The sequence below is a fragment of the Simochromis diagramma genome, unplaced genomic scaffold (assembly GCF_900408965.1).
Source record: "Simochromis diagramma unplaced genomic scaffold, fSimDia1.1 OVJJ01000585.1, whole genome shotgun sequence".
NCBI classification, from domain to species: Eukaryota; Metazoa; Chordata; class Actinopteri; order Cichliformes; family Cichlidae; genus Simochromis; species Simochromis diagramma.
In genome coordinates this window covers 6,100,242-6,121,537 of record NW_024387398.1, presented here as the reverse complement: position 1 = coordinate 6,121,537, position 21,296 = coordinate 6,100,242, and the positions used below count along the sequence as shown (strand labels likewise).

Below are 21,296 nucleotides of genomic sequence, written 5' to 3'. Positions count from 1 at the left end.
ATTCACATCAGCATGCTAACTGTTGTTAATAACAAAGACAGATGAAGGAAACCTTTGCTTGTTACAAATGTTTTATTACTTACATGTGTTGCTCTCTTCCTACAGGCGTACCGAGGCAGCGTTAGACCTTACGTCAACTTCAATGCCAAACATGATGCTGAAATCCTCCATAAGGCCATGAAAGGGATGGGTCAGTATCCTGCTTAAATGTATTGCCGCTCACTTTCATTTCACATTGACACTAGCATGTCATACGACATTAACTGACTATTGTATGCAACATTTCACAGCGATGACCATAAATACAAAAAAATGAATTCTTTGCACAGTTGAAAGCTTTTTTTTTTTTATAGCTGCTTAGGTGTGTTTATTTATTTACTTGGCAGGTCCCTGTGTAAGTCATTCAATGAAAAAGCTGTACCTGAAAATGGGGAACTAAGTATAAAACTATTGTAATTTCTAAATAGTCATGCACAATTTTTGTAACATTCCTTGGTTTAAAGCTGAAATTCTGCACATAATTACATATTGACTGCTTGATTTAAAGTCCACTGTGATGATGTAAGGAGGCAAAGCTACAAAAAGCATGACCAGTCATTTCATCCTATATTAATTTAATAAAAAAACTGTTGTCTTCTTATTTGTCAGTAGTGGTTGTAAATACAGGAAAGGATGTGAAAACAGATAATGAACAAAGATAAAAACACATTACTGACACAGCTGTCAGAGCATCTGAACTGCTCCCTTTTGTAAGCATCATCTGAAAGATGGGAAAGCATTTCATTTTTCTAGTGTGCTTTACCAAATAGTGTATCACCAACATTAAAACTGACGCGTGTGTCAGAGAGAGAAAGCGATAACACTGTAAATTATTTTTCCTAACACTTTATGACCAGTACAAGCAGAACCATTAGATCTAATTAATGGTTTCCCTGTCTGCAAACCACTGTGGACTCAAACTTGAAACAGCAGACTTGCACTACTTAAGTACAGTTCTTTAGTCAGTGCTGTCACTGCAGATCAGCTGGGCTTTGTGCCATAATTACCTTTCACTAATTTAACATTTGATCCCTGAGTGAAAATGATACATGCTGCTTCAGCCTGTTTGTGTCTCTCTGTTGACTTTAGAAAGCTATTGGTTGTTAGATCACCTGCCATGTCAATCCTTTTGAATCCTGATCTCATGCTCTAACAGGCTGACTCATTTAGGTTAGGATATACTGGAAGCTATCATAATAAGGATTTGTGTTGTGTTTGAAAAGAAAGACTTGAAATGAAAAGCTTCTTTTGTCTTGACCCACATTGCAGATGATTTCAGAGTCATTTTCCACACATTATTTAAGGTTTATATGATTTCTGGTACAGGTACAGATGAAGATGCCATCCTCATGCTTCTTACAGCCCGCAGCAATGATCAGCGCCAGCAAATTAAGGCAGCATATAAAAAGGCCCACGGAAAGGTGAGAAGAGCCACTAGGAATTAAACAGAGAACTGATATACAATTACAGGTCGTGCCATCCACTCTGCATTCCTCACTTCACAAAACCTACCTGGCTGATGGTCAACTTCACCCCAGGCACTGAAGACTGAGAATATATCATCCTTCTAAATATGCTGCAGGTGTTTCACTGAGCGTGTCTTTCTGCATTCACCATGGGATGTATTAGTCTTGTCATGAGTGTACCCCACCTCTTGCACACTGTCAGCTGTTATGTGCCTCCCCACCTTCCTGCACCATGCTTCTGTGTTGTAGAAGCATTTATGGGGCTCACAAGTAATAAGCCCAGAAATGAGTATCTGTCTACAGTAGGTTTGTGCATGTGTAACATCTTGACTGTTTTAAGAATTGTATATTTAACGTGCACTTCTCATGCTCATTTCCAGCCCAGTATATTTAGTCTTAGACTCCAGCTGTGTGTGTTTCACAACTCAAAATAATCCTTATTTATGTCAAATTGGGCCTTGATGCAACCTCTCACTACTTTCTCTGTCTCAAAAAAGACAGTTTAGCTCCTCTTCCTTTAAGGTAACTGTCTTCTGATCGGCTGCCCCTCACAAACTAAAACTCTGAACAGCAGGTACTTGGTGCTTCTGTGTTATTTGACATCAAAACAAAGGGGACTACAACGTGTCGTAGCTTCCAGCTATCGTTTACACCTGAAGGCAATTTACAGTCATTATATTTTACTAATTTATTTTTTTTTACTAAAAATAATAAAAAAAACAAAGAGGCCCTAGCCTGAATTTAAGGACCTTTTTGCTTTGAGGTGACAGTGCAAAGCACTGCACTAGCATGTCAGAGTCACATTTTAAAGCTATTAAAGAATGAATTAGCTATGTTCAAAATACAAACAAATGTGCTTAAGTAAAGACCTCAATATTGCACTTGATTACAGTTTTGAGCTTTTCCTTGGATGAGTTCTCCAATACCTATTTCATCAATTAGGGAGCAGGTACAACTGATAGAGGAATAAATCCTAATGACTTATAACATTTCCATTGCTTTTTGTGCACCTAACTAGGTGAAATTTTGCATACAGGACCTTTGCTTGTAATTTTTTCACATTGTTATATTACTTAAGTATAGAATCTTGCTGGTTTTTCACCATTGGCTGTTTTCTGTTCAATAATTTCTAACAGCAAAAAGGCAGCCAAAAACATTAAGTCTGTGATTTAAAGGGCAAGATTTTGGATCAAGACTGAACAGTCCTCAAATAAGTGGCAGGAAGGGCAGTTCTCCCCAGTCTCTATGGAGCAGAATTCAGTGCAGCTAGTTAGACAGAATTTTAAGCATTCATAGTCTCACTGTTCTGTCACACAGTGAAGATTTTTTATGCCCACCTGTGGATTGAAAGCTGAAAGCTAATTTGCTTTCTGTCTCAAGTATAAGTAGATGGAGGAGTTTGAGAGAGCATAGATGTATCACAAAACAGCTCCAGGGATAGCTCTGTATATTACAGTGTTTTATCAAAATGACCCAGAACATGAGACTTTTTGCTTTGCTCAGTATTGCAGAGAATCTTTATGAGATGTATTAAAATGTCATGACGCCATTACACAATTGTGCTCAACTGCAAAAATATCTGAAGCCTGAGTCTACTTTTTTCGATATAACCGAGCAAAATATTACATCCTCTGTCATTTTCTTTTTTCCACATTCTTTGTAGGGATTTGATTAGTCTGACTTGAGAAATTTAACTCGTTCTACACACAAAAAATAACAAATAGATGGATTGTGTTATCCAGAAATATGGGGGATTTCTGCTTAATGTCTAATGTATTCAGCTAGAATTGTGATTTCTGGACTTCTCCAAAGAGCACTTGGATGAGCACAGTGCTGTGGGTGTTTTTGTGTACACAAATAGAGCCACATACTCAAATAACAATGGTATATGCTGTTGTTCATTTGGTTCCTGCAATGCACAAATCATTGGAGGCAGAAAACAATTTAGAGAAAGCCAGCTGTGAGTAATTTGCAAAGTAAATATATTTTCCTTTTCTGCAGGTCACATTGAATACTCTAAGTGTAAGCGAAGCAGTGAGATGTAATTTTTTTTCCCTCATCTTCTTCACATCAAGATCCTGAATGTCCATTTTGTGTTTTTTAACTTATTTTTCTGGTTTTAATGTTGGGATCTGGTGTGGTTTATATAAATGTCACTGTTACTAATATAGTTATTACTGTTTTAGCTCCTCTCATTATTATTAATTATTTGACCACAGGACTTGGTCAGTGCACTGAAATCTGAGCTCGGTGGACTGTTTGAGAGTCTTATTGTGGCTCTGATGACCCCATCTGTCTTATATGATGCTACTCTCCTGCACAACGCTCTCAAGGTAATAACTTAAACCACGTTACAGGTCTCATGCAAATGTAAATGTAGCCTACGTTTTTATTGTGATGTTTTTTGAATAATGTTTGATTAGGAAATACTTCATAGTTGACAACAGACATTTCAACTTCTCAAAGCCAGACAAACAAATGAGTAAATTAGGGACCACTGAAATTTCAATTTTTGGTGTATGTGTGTGTTTTGCTGTTATTCATTATTCACTTTGTACATAGAAACAAAATAATACTGTTCAGCAATGCAGTGGCTTCTCAAACCAATAGGTGATGTCATTATGATTATGTCCATCTTTTACTCAGTCTATGCACTATATTCATATTGAAGCCACTTTACAGATTTCAACTACAAGAGATGAAAAGGTTTAATTTTTTTTAATCTACATTACACAGAGTTTCAACATTAGCAATAAAGCATCTAATACATGAAAAAAGAGTTGCAAACATAATTGCTAGTAAGATATCATGCACACTACCAGCTCCCTCCCTCTCTTTAGCCCACATAAATGGAACTCAAACATTACTGAAAAAGTGTTCTGAAAAGTTTGGTTGAAAAGGTAAAATGTTTGCCACCAGAAGGACCTTTTTCCAGTTTGTCTTTTTAACTAAAAGCAGCAGCGGCAGGAACTCTTTCTACATAATAAAAAAAATAGTTCCTGCCACTGTTGCTACTAGTCTCTTAACTCAACTCAGCTTCGTTATAAATCTTTGGGCCAACAGGTAGGCCATCTAACATGTATTATTATCTGTTTTCCCACATGACGTTCAAAACCTTTTATTTTATGTTAACAGCATGCGATAGAAGCTGCTTGACAACTCCACAAAGACCATTTAGACCAATCTCTGATGCCCATTCTTTTTTAGATCAATATTTTGGCGTTACATCACATTTACTGATATGTTACAATGCTATCATCAAGCTCGACTCCAACAGCAGGAAACAGCTGTTTTCAGCCAATAGCCAGGGCTCGTTTCCAGAACACAATGGTTTAGGGTGCTTCTAAAATTAGTGGGAGTGCACTGACAGCCAAAGTGATCATCAGCCATTAAAAACTCATTACTCATACTTCTTATTATCTGACTATTCAGTTTTTGTAGGTCTGCTAATTCATATATCTGAATCAAACAGAAATATAATGAAAATGCAGTCTTTGTAAGTCTTTAATATTTTGAACAAGCAAATTTTCAAAAGAATACCATAATAATGCATGCAACCACTAAAGTATTATTTATTTCTCATTAATTCATACATATTTGTTGTTTCTAATGCCCCTTTTAGTCTTCCTAGATTAAGAAACTACGATTATGTATTAATGTAATAATAGCTGAAGTAGAAAAATGTTAAACTCTAGGCTGTCCAGCAACAAATAGCTAGTGGAGACATTATATTTATCTAAGAGTTAAAATTAATAAATTGAATTAAATTTGTTAAAATTATAACATTTATCCAGAGTTGGTGGATGACAAGAATAATATTGGACCTGTTTGTCAAAAGTTTGCTGGAAGTTCACCACAGTTTGATAGCAGTAGCAGCTGTGATGACTGCATAAGGTGATCATACTGCTGGCTTTGAGTTTGTCAGCTTGTTGCAGAGCTCTTTTCTTTCAGATTACTTTGTTTGTATTCAGCAGCTTGCTTTAGACTTCAGACAATGTAGCCATGACTAAGACATGTTTAAAACTGAGAACAAAGGCAAGGACAAAACAATTAAATTCAGGCACAAAAGACTTATTGTGTTTTGTCACAGGTGCTACATGGTGGTTTTAGCCTTTTTGTTTTCATTGTTACAGTAAAATTGAAACTGTCATCTGATGACTTAGCTGCAGGGGGTAATGCCAAATGATTCAGGGGGTTTTGGTGACATCCAGACAATGAATGACTGATAATCAATAATAGCCAAGACTTTCTGTTCCATGCACTGGATGAATGCAGATAATTGTATTTAAAGTTAATTCATAGTTAACTCATTGGCAGACCGTAGCTCAATATTTTGAGATTGCAGATTTGACAGTTTGTTAAATTGTCAATACAATTTTAAATACAAACAGACTAAAACTAGAATCTAGAACGTCTCAAATACCATAACTCTTTTTTCTTTTGCCAATATATTCCAAAAATTCATATAGAGATATCTTTAAATTGGTTAAGCTTTCTCTCTATATCTCATGCAAACATATTGTTTTGCAGCATTGGAGCATTGTAGTCCATTAGATCTATCTTTTGTACCTTCAGTGAAACTCAAATGAAAAAAGATGTCAGATCAAACTGGACATATTATATTATAGACATTTCAGACATTTTATGAGTGCTCTTTTTCAGGTCACAGGAGGCTCATAAAGTTAGAAGGAAATTGCATGAGGGAAAAACATTTAGCAAACTCTCAGATCCTCATATGATATACAAATGACATTTTTTTTCTGTCTCATTATTCTTCAGACACATTTACATTTGCATTACCCATGTGCAAATGAGGTGTTTAGTCAAAGTGAAAGCAAAGCATTTAGGACTTGGCCTCAACATTCCTATCACACCCACTCCTCCATTAGTTAGGTTTGCCAGACAGTCTTGCTGTAAGGTTAATTGCAGCATAGAGAAGTGAACGTCAAAGATAATTCTCTTTAGTACTGAACCTATTCGTTCTCTAATTGCAAACCTTTTAACTCTGCTATGCTCTCAAGTTGTACATCTCTTATTATCTTTTATTATTTCTATATTTTTCTTTATCGACTTTTAGGCTTTCTTTTTTTCATATTACTAATCAATGATATAGCCTAATGTATAATAAACATGTACTAAAATTTAATATTGAACAGATATGGATATTGTTTCACACTGACTCCATTTATCTCATGCGTTGGGTTCCCAGGGTGCCGGGACTGAAGATGAAGTGCTAATTGAGATCCTGGCCTCCAGGACTGGCGAGCAGATTAAAGAAATCACCAAAGTGTACAAGAAAGGTAAAACACTCCACTGATGAAGAGGCAGAGAAAAACAGACAAACATGGTTACTGTGACTACTACAAATAATGACGCATCTAGAAGAATACATTAAGATGTTTTGTTTTACTGGCACTGCATTGGCAGAAGGTATCTGCGCCTTTAAAAGCTTTATAGCTTTTTACTTTTTAAAAGTAAACTGCCATTAATGTTTTGATAGTTTTTGGCACAAAGGGGATTTGATTAATTTCAAGATCATGTTTTGATTAAAGCTTAATTGGTTATAATTGTCACAGTTAAAAATAACAACGAGGAAACGAGTCATAATTAAAAGAATCCAGTTTGGATTATTAGTGGAAAATGAGAACTTACCAAACGTAATTTAGTTACATGCCCACAAGTTTTTTGGGGGCGCTGAAAAAAACACACCAGTTTATAAAAGAACTAAGATGACTATGCCACTTCCAAGTCATCATTTTTCAATGTGTAGGGTTACTGTTGTTACAAAAGGACACAGGTGTGTGTGTGTGTGTGTGTGTGTGTGTGTGTGTGTGTGTGTGTGTGTGTGTGTGTGTGTGTGTGTGTGTGTGTGTGTGTGTATGCGTGTGTGTGTGTGTGCGTGCCTACGAGGCCTTCAAATATTCAAAATCAAGATACCCAGTCTGTGTCTGGAGTGATTTTTATAGGAAATTAATTGTCTTAAAACTATAGAGATTAAATTCGATCCATCCATTTTCTTAATTGCTTATTCCATTCAGGGTCACTTAGTAGCAGGAACAGTGTGTAACAGTGTGAGAGGCGGGGTACACTAGATAGGCTGTGAGTCTATCGCAGGGTTAAGGATTACACTGACTTGCTAATTAGCTAATAGGCTGAGTTAGCTGAAAATTATCTGGCCTTTCCTTGTGCTTACAATTCCAAGTTGTCCAACTTCTCACTCAGTTTAATTTGTTCCAAATCTTCGTTAAATTTATATGATGTTTGTGTAGGAAACTTGGGGATCTACATTAGAGTACACAGGACAAGTTTGAATCTCTTTATCCTTATGACTCTGTAAGCAAACATAGATTTTATAAGACAACTGTGAATAAGAAATTCACATTTCGAAGCCAAAACATTCATTTTGGACACCACAAAAGCCAGAAGTGACAATATTTAGACAAGATGGTTGAGTGCTAAGTTATTAGCTGAGGGTAGCAAGCAAAGGTATACAGCTTGGATATCCAAGCTGCATAGGAGCAATGCACAGGCACTCATGCCTGCTAGTAAAATAAAGGTCTGGTCTCATTCCCAAGGGCTCACCACAGCAGATGGATCTGCATACTTGAGTTGTAACAGATTTTACAGTAAATGCCCATCCTAATGCAAACCCCTCCCTCAAGTATTTTAGTCCCAAACCTATGATGGCGTGCCTATTGTCAATTTACTGCATAGTACAGAAATAACAGTATATCATATATATAGTTTCTTTATTCATATAGATTTATAATATCTGCTCTTTTCTCTAGAGTACCATGCTTATTTAAAGCCCATAGCGTGGTGCTGATCCTTTTTATTTTCAGTGTAATATGTTCTGTCATCCGAGTAATAAACACACTGCACCTCTGTATCACCTGTCACACTTTAATGAAAGGTCGCTAACATAGCAGCTGTGACTTACAACAAACCGTGATGGAAAATATGTGATAACAAAGGCTCAAATGGCCCAAGGCAGAGAATGCAGTTTATCTGATCTGGACGAAAGCATAGACCCTTAGTCAACTAATCAAATCTCTCCTCTCATGGCTCATCCTGCAAAACAGAGGACAGCCTACTAAGGTCGACTGAAATCATTAGCAACTGTCGTGAACAGCAACTGTAAGCAATCGTCTGCCCCCCTTCTCTTCTTTCCTCCAGAGTTCGGCGGAAAGCTGGAGAAGGATATCTGTGGTGACACCTCAGGGCACTATCAGAAACTGCTGGTGATCCTGCTGCAGGTAAAGAAGGGCACTGCTGGAAAGACTTATGTTTCTTTTCCTGATAATGAGATCCTACAGTGATGCCATTAGAAAGTCATGAGACGTGTAGGCTGGAAAGGGGGAGGGGGATGACAGCACATTTAGTTTCTTTAATGTGATGTTTATACAGAAGGAAAAGTAATTTTCATGGTTCTTGTAGATTTGAGGGATCATTTAAATAGGTGTTCAGATGTTACCTGGGTTGAGAGGTCTGAGCGCACCATGTTTCCATCCACACTGACCTACTTTACTCTATGTTTGTCCACCTGTCTTTGTACCTGTCTGGTTTCCTACCTCTCTTTTTTTCGTCTGGCTGCAAAGGGGAGTAGGGAGGAGGGAGTAGACGAGGAAAAGATCGAGAAAGACGCTAAGGTAAGAAGGAAGAACATGAGATAAAAATACACATGGCAAGAGCTGGCTTTCCGCTTTAGCTTTGTGAGTTTGTCCAGCGAATTCAAGCAACTTCAACACTACATTAACAAGAAATCACTGTTTTTATTATTACCCAATTACACTGGTGTTAATCGAGCCGGGGTTTTTTTTAATGTCTAATTCCATTGTTTTTACAGGACTACTATGTTTTCCTTATTTTTTGTATACAGTACTTTGAAAAAGTCTTGAGTTACACTTCATTTCTTAATATTTTACTTGAAAATGGGAAATAAGTGCAGCAATTTATTGAAATGTGGAACATATATGACAAAAAGCATAAGACAAAGAGCTTATGCTATTCTAAAAAGGATGAAAGTGAATATTTGACCATGTTTTAACACAGCCTGAGCTTTCTTGTAATTTCTTTAAGTAGCCTTCAGGAATAGTTGCCCAGGTTTCTTGAAAGATATTCAAAGCTTTTCTTTGGAGGTCGGCTGCCTTTTTGTTCTGTTCTCTATCAAGATGATCCCACACTGCTTCAATAATGTTGCTGTCCAGGCTCTCCTGCGAGCGGTCAATGCCCATAATAGTGTTCCATTGTGTGTTTTTCTATCTATGCATGCTTTTACTGCCCTGGCAGTGTGGGATCATTGTCATGTTTAAAAATTAAGTTGTTGTTATCAGCTGGTATTGCATGCTGGATCAGAATCTAATGGTTCTTCTCTGCATTAATAATTCATCATTCCATTAATTTCAATAATCTCCAACACCTGTGGCTGAAATAAAGCCCCAAACCATGACAGAGCCTCCGCCATGTTCTACGACTGCAGACACTCACTGTTTGCCTATCAGAACAAGGTTAATTTAAATAGGAGGAGATAAAATGGGTTGTTTCAGAGAAAGAATAAATGGAGGCATCTCACCAAAGCCCATTAAAGGGTCAACAGGGATTACTTTAAACATTTCGTCACTCATCCCAGTCACTTGGATAAGTGACGAAACGTTTCTCCGACTGAAATCAATACGTCCAGATCAACAGAATTAACTTTTTGGGTATCGTATAGGGAGGCTTAGAAGATCATTTTTAACATGGCAAAAAAATGTAATAAATAAAAAATAAGGATTATTTCTCAACTAGTATTGATTTCCAGCCACCCAGTGAAGATTCCAAGAAGTTATAGCTCTCTACCAAAAAAGTCCTGCACATATCCCCTGCAGTAAATTATTGAACTGTCACGTACACACTTCGATCTTTGTACTGGATAAATAATGTGTGAGGTGTTGAGGTGTAGGGAGGTGGATTTTGTTACCTTTGGAGAGACACAGTCTAACTCGTTCCACATGTCCAGTATGTGTGCTAAGCTCACTGCATGATGTTTAATAGATAGACATTGGGGTATCACTATAAATATACAGTTTTCCAGATATTCAATAAGTCTGTTTAAGTTTAAGGAAATGGAAAGTCTGTGCCTCAAGGGGAACTTTACACACTGATATAATTTGTATTACTTCCTATACTTGCACTAAAAGTTGGCATTAGACATACAGAGGTGTGTGTAATTATGGCATCTTGTTTTAAAACCATTACATGTAGCAGACATTAACATTCAATTACCTGTATCTAAACACACACCAAATTATCATGACTAGCAGTCCGTCTTGAGTCATAACACCAGAGCGTTATTAAGCCACTCTGTGATCAAATTAGGAGAAATAAGCAATGCTAATTCATTAAAAAGCAATAATAAATGACTCATATGAATATGTTATTATTTTGGTATTTGATCATATGATAAAATATTTCTGAGCACGGATAGAAAAAAAAGCAAAAACCTTCGTTTGGTGAAGGACATAAAATCAGGAAATCTAGATTTTCTTTATAATAACAAATAGGGGGAAAAGACATTGTTGATTTGGCACAGTACAAGGCTGTCATTTCTTAACATGTGTTTCAATAAATCAAGTCAGCACGAGGTTGCTGTGTGTGTGTGTGTGTGTGTGTGTGTGTGTGTGTGTGTGTGTGTGTGTGTGTGTGTGGGTCTTCCATTACAGGACTTGTATGCTGCTGGTGAGGGAAAGTTTGGCACAGATGAGGAAAAATTTATCACAATTCTGGGCAACAGGAGCGCTGAACATCTCAGAAAAGGTGAGTTTGCCAGTTGCCTGTGCCAGCCCATTTGGATGTCATGATATGCTGTGTAAGACAAACACTGAAAAAAAAAAAAGGAAAACAAAAAAGTCAAAGTGTAAGAAAATGTGCAGGAAATATCAGTGAAACATGCTTAAAGATTGTGGAGAGTAAGTTGAGAGCGTAGAAAGTGCAATGGTTTAGTCAGATGTGAACAAACAACAAACAGATCGACATGCTTTAGCAAGTCTTTTAAAAGTCAGTTGTTGGCAAGTTTCTATCAAATTACTTGTTTGACTGCTCGTTTCACTGTTGTTCTGATCTAGTAACTTTTTAACTTTTTATATTAAAATAAAAAATGTTGACAAGTTTGGTTTAGTAAAATGACGCAGCAATACTAAGATAAAATACAAAGTAACATATTAATTTCACAATTAAACCAATATAACATAACATATGACAGTGGATATAAACCTGCTCAAACACGTATGCTGACCTATTCTCTGAACTCTAAAAATTGTGGTCCTCATTAAGAGGCGAAAAGCTACTAACTTGCTCCACAACTGCAATATGTTGTTTATCAGGAAAGAGTTAAGTAAACAACAGACAATCTGTGTCTTTTTTGTGGTTAGGACAGTCTCTTTTGCATTTGCGTCAACATTCAACTTTTTAACTGATGAGGCAGTGAGGTACACCAGGAATATGTCAGTTATTTCAGTTTACACTGATGCCTCTGTATCTGTGCCAATTAGTTTTGATTTTTATGTGGCTTTTAGTGTGGGATACTACTTTCCCTCTTCCTGATTACCTAGTTGTTGCACCCTCACCCACACATGTCTCAGATCATCAAACAGATTTTAATATTACACAAAGATAACACCAATAAATACCAAATGCAGTTATAGAGGCTGGTTTCATTAAATAAGATTTAAAAAATCTATTCATTACCTACATAATTGTAATTGACCCCTAAACTTAATTAAATTTAGATTAGATTAGCCTTTATTGTCTTCCTTGAAAGAAATTTACTTTGGAGAATCGAGTGGAACACGTCATGTACAATAACACACACATATAAACACTTATTTACAATTTCACCTATTACCATTCAGTAATGGCACTAGAGACAGTTTTAACCTTAAAGTTGTCACTTGTTCAACCTTTTCTCCACTAATGAAAACCAGACCGTGATCTCCAATAGATCTTGGATTTATTGGAGATAATAACTACTTGTACCATCCTTGAGAACAACAACAACAGTCAAGCATTTGCAATAATTGGCAATGAGCCTTTCACATCACTATGGACACATTTTGTGAATTTTGACCCACTCTTCTTTGTAGAATTGCAAAATTGATGATTCCATTGATGGAGTTTGGGTAAGTTGTCCAGGCCCTGAAGCAGCATAGCAGCCCCAGGCCATCCCACTACCACCACCACATTTGACTGTTAGTATGGTGTTATTTTTATACAATGCTGTTAGTTTTGCACCAGATGTAATGGGACTCAAAACTCCCATAAAGCTCAACCTTTGTCTTGTTAGTCTACAAATTTTTTTTCCCAAAAGTCTTGGGGATCATAAATGGCAGACATGAGACGAGCCTTTGTGTACTCTCTGATTAACAATAGTTTTCATCTTAGAACTCTCCCATAGGCATGATGCCATGATTACCCAGTCTCCTCCTTGTTGTTGAATCATGAACTCTGACCTTAACTAAAACAAGTGAGGTTTTCAGTTCTTTGGGTGTTGTTTGGGGTTTTTTTGTGACCTCCTGGATGAGTTGTCAGTGCGCTCTTAGAGTAACTTGGTAGATAGTGCAAAATGTTCTCAGTTTGTGGATCATGGTTCACACCATGGTCCACTGGAGTCTGAAAGTCTTAGAAAGTCTTGCTTTGTAACCGATTCACTAACAGAAGTCAATGACTTTGTTTCAGAAACAGAATCAGAGAATGAGAGAAACTTTATTAATCCCAGAGGGAAATTGAGTTGTCATAGCAGCAAATATACAACAAACAACAAGTACTCATAAAATGTGAGTGTAGAAACAGTTATGATAGATAAATATTAAGATGAATAGATAAATATAGAGATATAGCATACATATAAACATAAATATACATATATATAAAAGTATGTGTGCAAAAATGTCATGGTGTACAAAAGAGACAGGGTTCATTGAGGTGCAATTAATACTGTATGGATGAATTAGAGAGTCTGATTCCAGCAGGAAGGAACAACCTCCTATAACATTCCCTCAGACAGCAAGGTTGAAGGAACCTGTTGCTGAAACTGCTCTTCAGATTTCCAGTGTGTTATGGAGGGGGTGGGAGTCATTGTCCATGATTGCCAGCATTCTGTCACTGTTTCTTATCTCTTCTCGAGTTTCTTTAAATTGTGGGATGATGTGAGATCTTCTAACCTACTTCATTTTCTCAGACAGGTTATATTTAAGTGATTTCTTGATTCAACAGGACTGACAGTAATCAGGCTGGGTGTGGCTAGTGAAACTGAACTTGACTTTCCAAAAAATGTGGTTAATCACAATTAATTCATGATTTAACGAGGGATGGTCAATTACTGTTACACACAGTGCCAGGTAGATTTATATAGATGCAATAAAAGAAATGTAATCCAGTGAACTCACCAAAACACACTCATATTGTGCACAAAGAGATCATCTAAGGGCTGAAACTGACATATTTTTTGCCCTGAAGTAAAAACAGGTTCAAGTTGAAAATTGCTTGATGTGTTTCTCTCTAATGAGGATGTATGAGTGTCTGTCACTGTGGCTGTTTTGGTTATTTTGCAGTATTTGCTGCCTACAAGAAGCTTTCTGGCTCTGACATAGAGGACAGCATTAGAGGCGAGACCACTGGGAATTTGGAGAACTTGCTGCTGGCTGTTGGTAAGAGCCGCAATTTATCTGGGTGATAATTTAGGCGTCACATACGGGGACAAGTAATCAGAATATCCCTGGATGGGGTTTTCTTTCAAGAAATTTTGAATAAAATATGACAGAAGATAACACTTGATAGCAAAAAGTGAACATCAGACAGTGTCAGCTTAACTTTGCAAAAAATGTAGTCTTGCACATAGCCTCATCAGTTTTTGTCTTTTTCCTCCACAGTGAAATGTGCCGGGAGCATCCCAAACTTCTTTGCTGAGAGACTATATAAATCTATGAGGGTATGTCTCATTATCACATCGCTCTAGTCTAATTAATGAAAATACTCACCGATCACTCACCTGTAAAATATATGATATGTATATAATAAATAACAATCTTAACAAAGTTAAATCTGTCAAAAAAGATAACTTGACTACATTAGATTTTGAGGTTAGTGTTGGTGTCATTTTTAACCCTCCATGATGCTTCAGCAAATTATTTTCATGTTAGTCTTGCTCAAATATGAGAATATCAATATATTAAGAAGACTTTAAATTCAAATCAGAAGAGTAGCTACAATACAAGCTGTTGCATTAGAATGAATAGGGCAACAAAAGTGAAGTCAAATCAAGGAGCAGTGACTGTGTAGTCATTTTCCAGTAAACTAAAAGGCTGTTTTCTACATCTAAACAGCAAAAAAAATCCAAAACAAAACAAAATGGTGTTTACAGTGATATAGTTTAAAAGCTTAACTAACCTGGAAGAGGCCTGAATCTGACTTTCAACTCTGGGCAAGAAAATGTACAAGCATTTTTTCCAAAAGTTGAATTAATATTTGAAGTGCAAACTAAAGGTTCACTGTGTAATAACTGTAGATTTTGGGAAAGAAAGTACACCTTCCATTCTGAAGTTAGAGTCATCAGAACCTCTGAGGATCACCACATGACATCATTCAGCGTGTGGAAATTTAACACAAAAAAGCCAAAATGCTGAAGCCATGTAGGCGGAAGTAAGTACACCCTTATTGTAGCAGCCAGCTACTGCTAATCAAAATCACTTGATCAGCTGATCATCAGCATGTTTAAAATTCTGTTTAGAAATGTAATGTTAACAAAATGTTAAGAATGAACAACATCAGCAATAACTCTAGAGAAGTCATTGTTGCTGCCCATCAATCAGTAAAAGGTTAAAAAGCTGTTTAAAAAGAAACTGAAGTCTATAATCTAGAATGATAAAGACTGTTAATATAAAGAAAACATGTGAGGCAGTTGCCAATCTTTCCAGGAGTATTATTATAGGGCCTTTACCTTACAATATAAAGTGCATTGAGGCAACTGTTGCTGTGATTTGGTGCTCCAACCCAGTGTTAGACCACGCAATGCCACAGAAATTGCAAAGACCCCAGAACTATATCTCAGACTCTACTGGCCTCAGTTAGCAGATTTCTTTCTTTCTTTCTTTCTTTCTTTCTTTCTTTCTTTCTTTCTTTCTTTCTTTCTTTCTGTGTATTTAGCGAGCTGGAACTGATGATGACACTCTGATGAGGATAATGATGTCCAGGAGTGAGGTGGACATGTTGGACATCAGAGGCAGTTTCAAGAAGATATACGGACAGTCTCTGTACACCACCATCCAGGTACTGCTTCAGCCCCCTCAGGATTTCTGTTTATTCCCTTGTGCTCTTTTTTAATGAAACATACTGAAGAGTCTATTACTTCAGAAGAATAACACATTTCTGTAAAATGTAATTTTCCTCAGTTGTCTCCATATTCTGCTAAATATACTCATCTGTCCCTCTGCATGACTTTAGAGCACCAGCTGGGTTTACTATGGATATGATGGCTGTACACTACTCACGTCAGTGCAGTGATGGAGTGGGGATTAGTGATTTACTTTAAATGTCTCCCTCAGTGTGCTTCCCTTCTTTTCACACCAGATGAAGTGAATAATCTGTTCTCCTAATGCCAGATGTTCCTCCATTGAAGAGTTATTACGATCCTCCTGTAGAACTAAATGGCCAGTACTGAATAGATAATAACACATTATGAAATAATCTTGAATAAATATATTATATATTTTTTACAGTTCACCAGAGTTCATTTTTTCCTTAATTATGGCAGTTATTCTACAATTTCTCCACTTTTTAAATAATTTATAATTCATTCTGCATGTTCACAGTCCCCGTACTGTGTACTATTCACTTTGCCTTCCAAATGAATCAGAGCTACATAAAGCTAATGACATTAATTACGCCTATGCTTTTCCTGCTATTATAAGAGCATGTTTATGTCACACAGTAGTTGCCACAATTAATGGTGTCTAACATGTAAATAATGATAATTTCAACATACAAGCCGTAATTATGACTTGGAGACTTGCTTTTTGAATATTTTCCGACAAAAAAATACCAACTAACCATGGATGCCTGACATTAAAAGTGGAATAAAAATGTAAAGCCTTAACTAAGCTTATTTAAGGCTTTACATTTTTATTCTAAAGTCAAAAGCTATTTTAAGCTTTTGGCTCATTGCTTATACTTAGGCTTACACCCTAGCGTCCACCATTGTAACTGTATTTATATGAGAGAAAATAAAAAAGCTTAATAGGTCTCCTTTAAAGGACAGTGTGCTAAAGTTTCAATGGAAGTTTTCAATGAGGAGTGATTATAAAGTGATATCAAACTTTGCTTTTCCTTATCAATATGATGTAAACATGGATGGTGTAATCTAATGTGTATTGAATAATAATCAACCATGAGTAATTAGAGTGGATCGCTGTAAGCAGTACTGTATAATGCAGAGTATTAATTGTCCTGAAAATAACGTCTCGATTATGCAGGAAGCACTTATTTCATTTGTATCATGGATATAAGTGACGCTGGGATCTCGGATCATTTCCCAGTTATATTTGATACTGGCTTATGCACTAACGAACTACATCCTGCGGCTCCTCTTTGTCCATTACGTGTAATCAATGCTGAAGCTGTGTCAGACTTTTCTATGTCTTTCTCGGATTTTGCATCTATCATTCCCGACTGTTGTTCATTTCGCTCGGTTGATAACTGTGCTAATACCTTGCTATCGTTATGTTCTTCTATCCTTGATACTCTTGCCCCTGTTGTGCCAAAAAGTGATTGTCTGCCAAAAACTGATTGCTTGTATTTAAACTGCTATAAATAACTTGTTGATCTACAATATGTGAAACATATGTCAAATATATCCCTCATGAATTATATCAAGTCATCTTGACCAACAAACAACATTCCTGTAACGAGGTAGAAGCCGCAATCACTTTTTGGCAGTGACTTTTATGTATCCGTTATTTATGCAGTTAAAAAAAATTTTTGTTTGCTTTAAAAATGTCTCTTTTAAGAGTAGTCTGGCCAAGAGGACAGCTGAAATTGCAACAAATGCAAAAATAGTTCTGTAAACATATTTTAAGTGGACAAAAGGAAGCTGATTGATTATAATTAAGTACAATAACACAGCTACAAAGATAATTGAGAAACAGGTAATTTTTTTAAATTATGTATTTAACCCCTTTGCAATACCTGTTCACCGAAGTCTATTTAGCAACATACGTAACGATATTACACATAAAAAACACACGGAAACATTGGAAATCAGTTTTTGGCAGGCAGTCACTTTTGGCACAACACCCCTATTAAAATGAAGCGCCCTAGAACCTACTCTCAATGCTGGCTTAATGACACTACGCGAGCTTTACGTCGCGTGTGTCGGCGCGCTGAGCGAAGGTGGAAAAAAGATAAACTTCAGGTTTCTTACGACATGCTACGGACTAGCCACTTAAAACTCCAAAGTGCTGCTAAAATGGCCAAAGCGTCTTTCTTATCCAAAATCATCCAGGCCAATGGTCATAGCCCCCGCACCTTATTTAATATTTTTAACTCAGTGGTTAACCCTTGCCCAGACATGCCTTCACCTTATTCTCAGGCTCTTTGTGAGCAATTTCAAATTCATTTTTTAAATAAGGTCTCATCTCTTAAGTCCTCCCTTCCCCATGTCCTCTCCCCATTCTTGAGTGCATTTCAACTTTCCACCAGTTTTAGCCTGTGTCACTTTTGTCTCTTAAGCGGCTAGTTGATCAACTGAATAACTCCAATACTGTGCTTGACATTCTTCCATCTCGCATAGTTAAGGACTGCTTTCATGTAATTGGACCTAGTATCTTGTCTCTAATGAATTTCTCCTTGCTCTCAGGCTGTCCCCCTTTGGCTTTTAAGCATGCTGTAGTCCAGCCTATTCTTAAAAAAAGAAATCTTGACTGTTATGACCTTTTGAACTACAGACCTATCTCTAAGCTTTCGTTCTTGTCCAAGATCCTGGAGAGACTAGTTCTCTCCCAGCTCCAGACGTACTTGGACACGAACAATATTGCTGAGAAATTTCAATCTGCCTTTAAGCCATTGCATAGCACTGAAACGGCGTTGGTTAGAGTTCTTAATGATATTCTTGTAATTACTGATACTGGACGCTCTATGGTCCTAGTTTTATTGGACCTCTCTTCAGCTTTTGATATGGTGGACCATAACATCTTATTATTAAGACTTGAGCACACTGTGGGTATTAGAGGCGCTGCCCTTGACTGGTTTAAATGATACCTCGCTGACAGGTCCTTTTCGGTTAACTTGGGCACCTTCTCCTCTTCCTCCGCTCCGGTCTGTTGTGGTGTACCTCAAGTGTCAGTTTTAGGCCCTATTCTTTTCTCATTGTATTTGCTCCCTCTAGGCGTAATCTTTGAAAAATACAATATCATCTTCCACTGTTACGCCGACAGCATACAGATCTATTTTGAACTTACTGACGACCTTGCTGTGTCCCTGCACTACTTTCAAGAATGCATGCGTGAGGTCAAAGAATGGTTCCTGAGTAATTCCCTCGTTTTAAACGATAAGAAGACTGAGATTGTGGTGTTCAACAGTAAAATCCCTCGTGTCCAGCTTTGTGCTGCCCTGGGTCCCTTTGCTAGCTCTTCCTGTGACTATGTCAGTAACTTGGGTGTACTGCTGGATAGCTCGCTCAAACTCGATGAGCAAGTCTCTGCTGTAGTGAGATCTAGCTTCCACCAACTGCGCCTTATCTCTAAGGCTAGGTATTATGTTCCGCATGAGGACTTGGAGAAGCTTATTCATGCTTTTGTGACCTCCAGGTTGGATTATTGTAACTCCTTGTACTACGGTCTTCCCTCTTCTCTTCTTCTTAGACTGCAAACAGTCCTGCCTCTTGACTGGTACAAGGAAATTTTGCTCTATTACTCCTGTTCTAGCTGGCTTGCACTGGCTGCCCATAAAGTACTGTATTCAATTTAAAATATTACTCCTTACGTTCAAAACTATTAATAAATTAGCACCGAGTTATCTTAGTGAACTTCTCAGGCCGCATACTCCTGCTAGAACACTTAGATCTGCCACTCAACTACTTCTGCCGCAACCTAGATCTCGGCTGAAATCTCGGGGTGACCGTGCGTTTGCACTGGCTGCCCCGGTACGGTGGAATTGATATCCACGCCTCTGATTAGGGCTGCTCGATTATGGCAAAAATGATAATCACGATTATTTTCACTGAAATTGAGATCACGATTATTTGACGATATTTATTTAACCCTTTAAGACCTACCATAGAACCAAGTCCACCAGAGCTTATATTATTTATTTTTTTTACATGTTGTAGTGCCATTTGTGGGAGCATTTCAAGTTGCTATACATCAATACAACTGTTATAGCCCATATTTTAATAATATGTCTGCATTAAGTCCATAGTAATTACATAAATTGCAAAAAAGTGCAATAAACTACAAAAAAAATTGAAAATCGCTTTTGTTTTGTTTACATATATTTCTACTTGGAGAAATTTAAGAGGTTTATCCCTCAAAACTTTAAATACAATAAAGTTGCAAAAAATAGTTTCCCACCACAGGAAATTTATTTTGAGTGTCTTCATAGTTTTATTTTGGAGATACAGCAATTTTTATATACTGCAGGAAAAACAAAAAACAATCCTATGATGCAAATTTGCAAAGAAAACAGCATGTGCATCATTTCACTGTGGGAAGTGTTACGAACAGCTGATAGGAACGGCAAAGCGTGTTTCTGGAATATTATGTTTTTGTTCCTGCAAGCGCTTTTTATGCAATTTTTGCAAAGCTATATGTGGAACGAAACCGTGACCGAGGACAAGCTGATGGCATAAGATATAAGTACAACTCCTCCGGTTTCATATGCAAAACAAATTATTGCGCTAGCGTACCGGTTCAGATTCGACGGGATTTTAAAATAGTTTACGCAAAACGGGCGGGCTGGCTGACCGCGTTAAACTCAGGGTTAACAATACCTTTAAAAAAGGATAGAAAGGGTGTGCAACACCCTGAGTTTTTTTTTTTTTACTCTCCTTTTCAACCACCGTCACTCTCTCCAAATAACTTCGGGTTGCTTCCGGCTTCCCTCGGGTCCTCTTAATCACCGGTCTCCCAACCTTGTTTGGCGCCACGGGGACCGTTTATAAAGGCCCGACAATATGTTCACGGACCGGCCTTTAGGTGTCGCGGATAAATGAGGAGGGGTCTAATACGGCTCAGTCATTTTTAAGGATCGTTGAAAGCCCAGATCGTAATCGTGATTAAAATTCGATTAATTGAGCAGCCCTACCTCTGATTCTATTGCACTGTTTAAATCACGACTAAAAACCCACTTATTCAATCTTGCCTTTCCCTCTAGTTAACATTTCTTTTATGATTTATTATTATGCACTTTTATGCTCATTTAATTCCTTGTTTGTTCCTATGTATCAGTGACAGCTATCTGCTTGCATACCTAGTACTTGCTTTGGTCCTATTTCTGTTATCTTCCTTTTATTCTCTATGTTACTTGTTAAGCACCTTGGCATACCCTTGGTTTTAAGTGTGCTTTTTAAATAAAGTTTATTATTATTATTATTATAGTCACCCCGGCTAACTTTCCCTCAGTAGAGGAAATGACTGATGGTAGCAGAACTTGAGTACCTGTGGAAATATTTCCCAGCAAAATAGGAAAAGATCCAGAGGAGGCAAAGAACATGAAGAGAGAGAGTCATCAAGCATGCTGGAGCATGACTCTAGACTTGAGAGATTT

At 37.2% G+C, this 21,296-nt stretch overlaps 1 protein-coding gene across 2 annotated transcripts in view; it reads left to right on the top strand.

The window, feature by feature from the left end:
- The window catches only part of anxa5a (annexin A5a), a 28,508-nt gene that overhangs the window by 3,968 nt on the left and 3,244 nt on the right, over positions 1-21,296 (top strand). For both annotated transcript variants that reach the window (XM_040010170.1, XM_040010169.1), the window contains 10 exons: positions 106-190; positions 1,366-1,460; positions 3,725-3,838; positions 6,715-6,805; positions 8,682-8,761; positions 9,104-9,154; positions 11,207-11,300; positions 14,093-14,188; positions 14,411-14,469; positions 15,684-15,806. In XM_040010170.1, the coding sequence (XP_039866104.1) occupies positions 106-190; positions 1,366-1,460; positions 3,725-3,838; positions 6,715-6,805; positions 8,682-8,761; positions 9,104-9,154; positions 11,207-11,300; positions 14,093-14,188; positions 14,411-14,469; positions 15,684-15,806 (888 nt within the window). The remainder of the gene's footprint in view (positions 1-105; positions 191-1,365; positions 1,461-3,724; positions 3,839-6,714; positions 6,806-8,681; positions 8,762-9,103; positions 9,155-11,206; positions 11,301-14,092; positions 14,189-14,410; positions 14,470-15,683; positions 15,807-21,296) is intronic.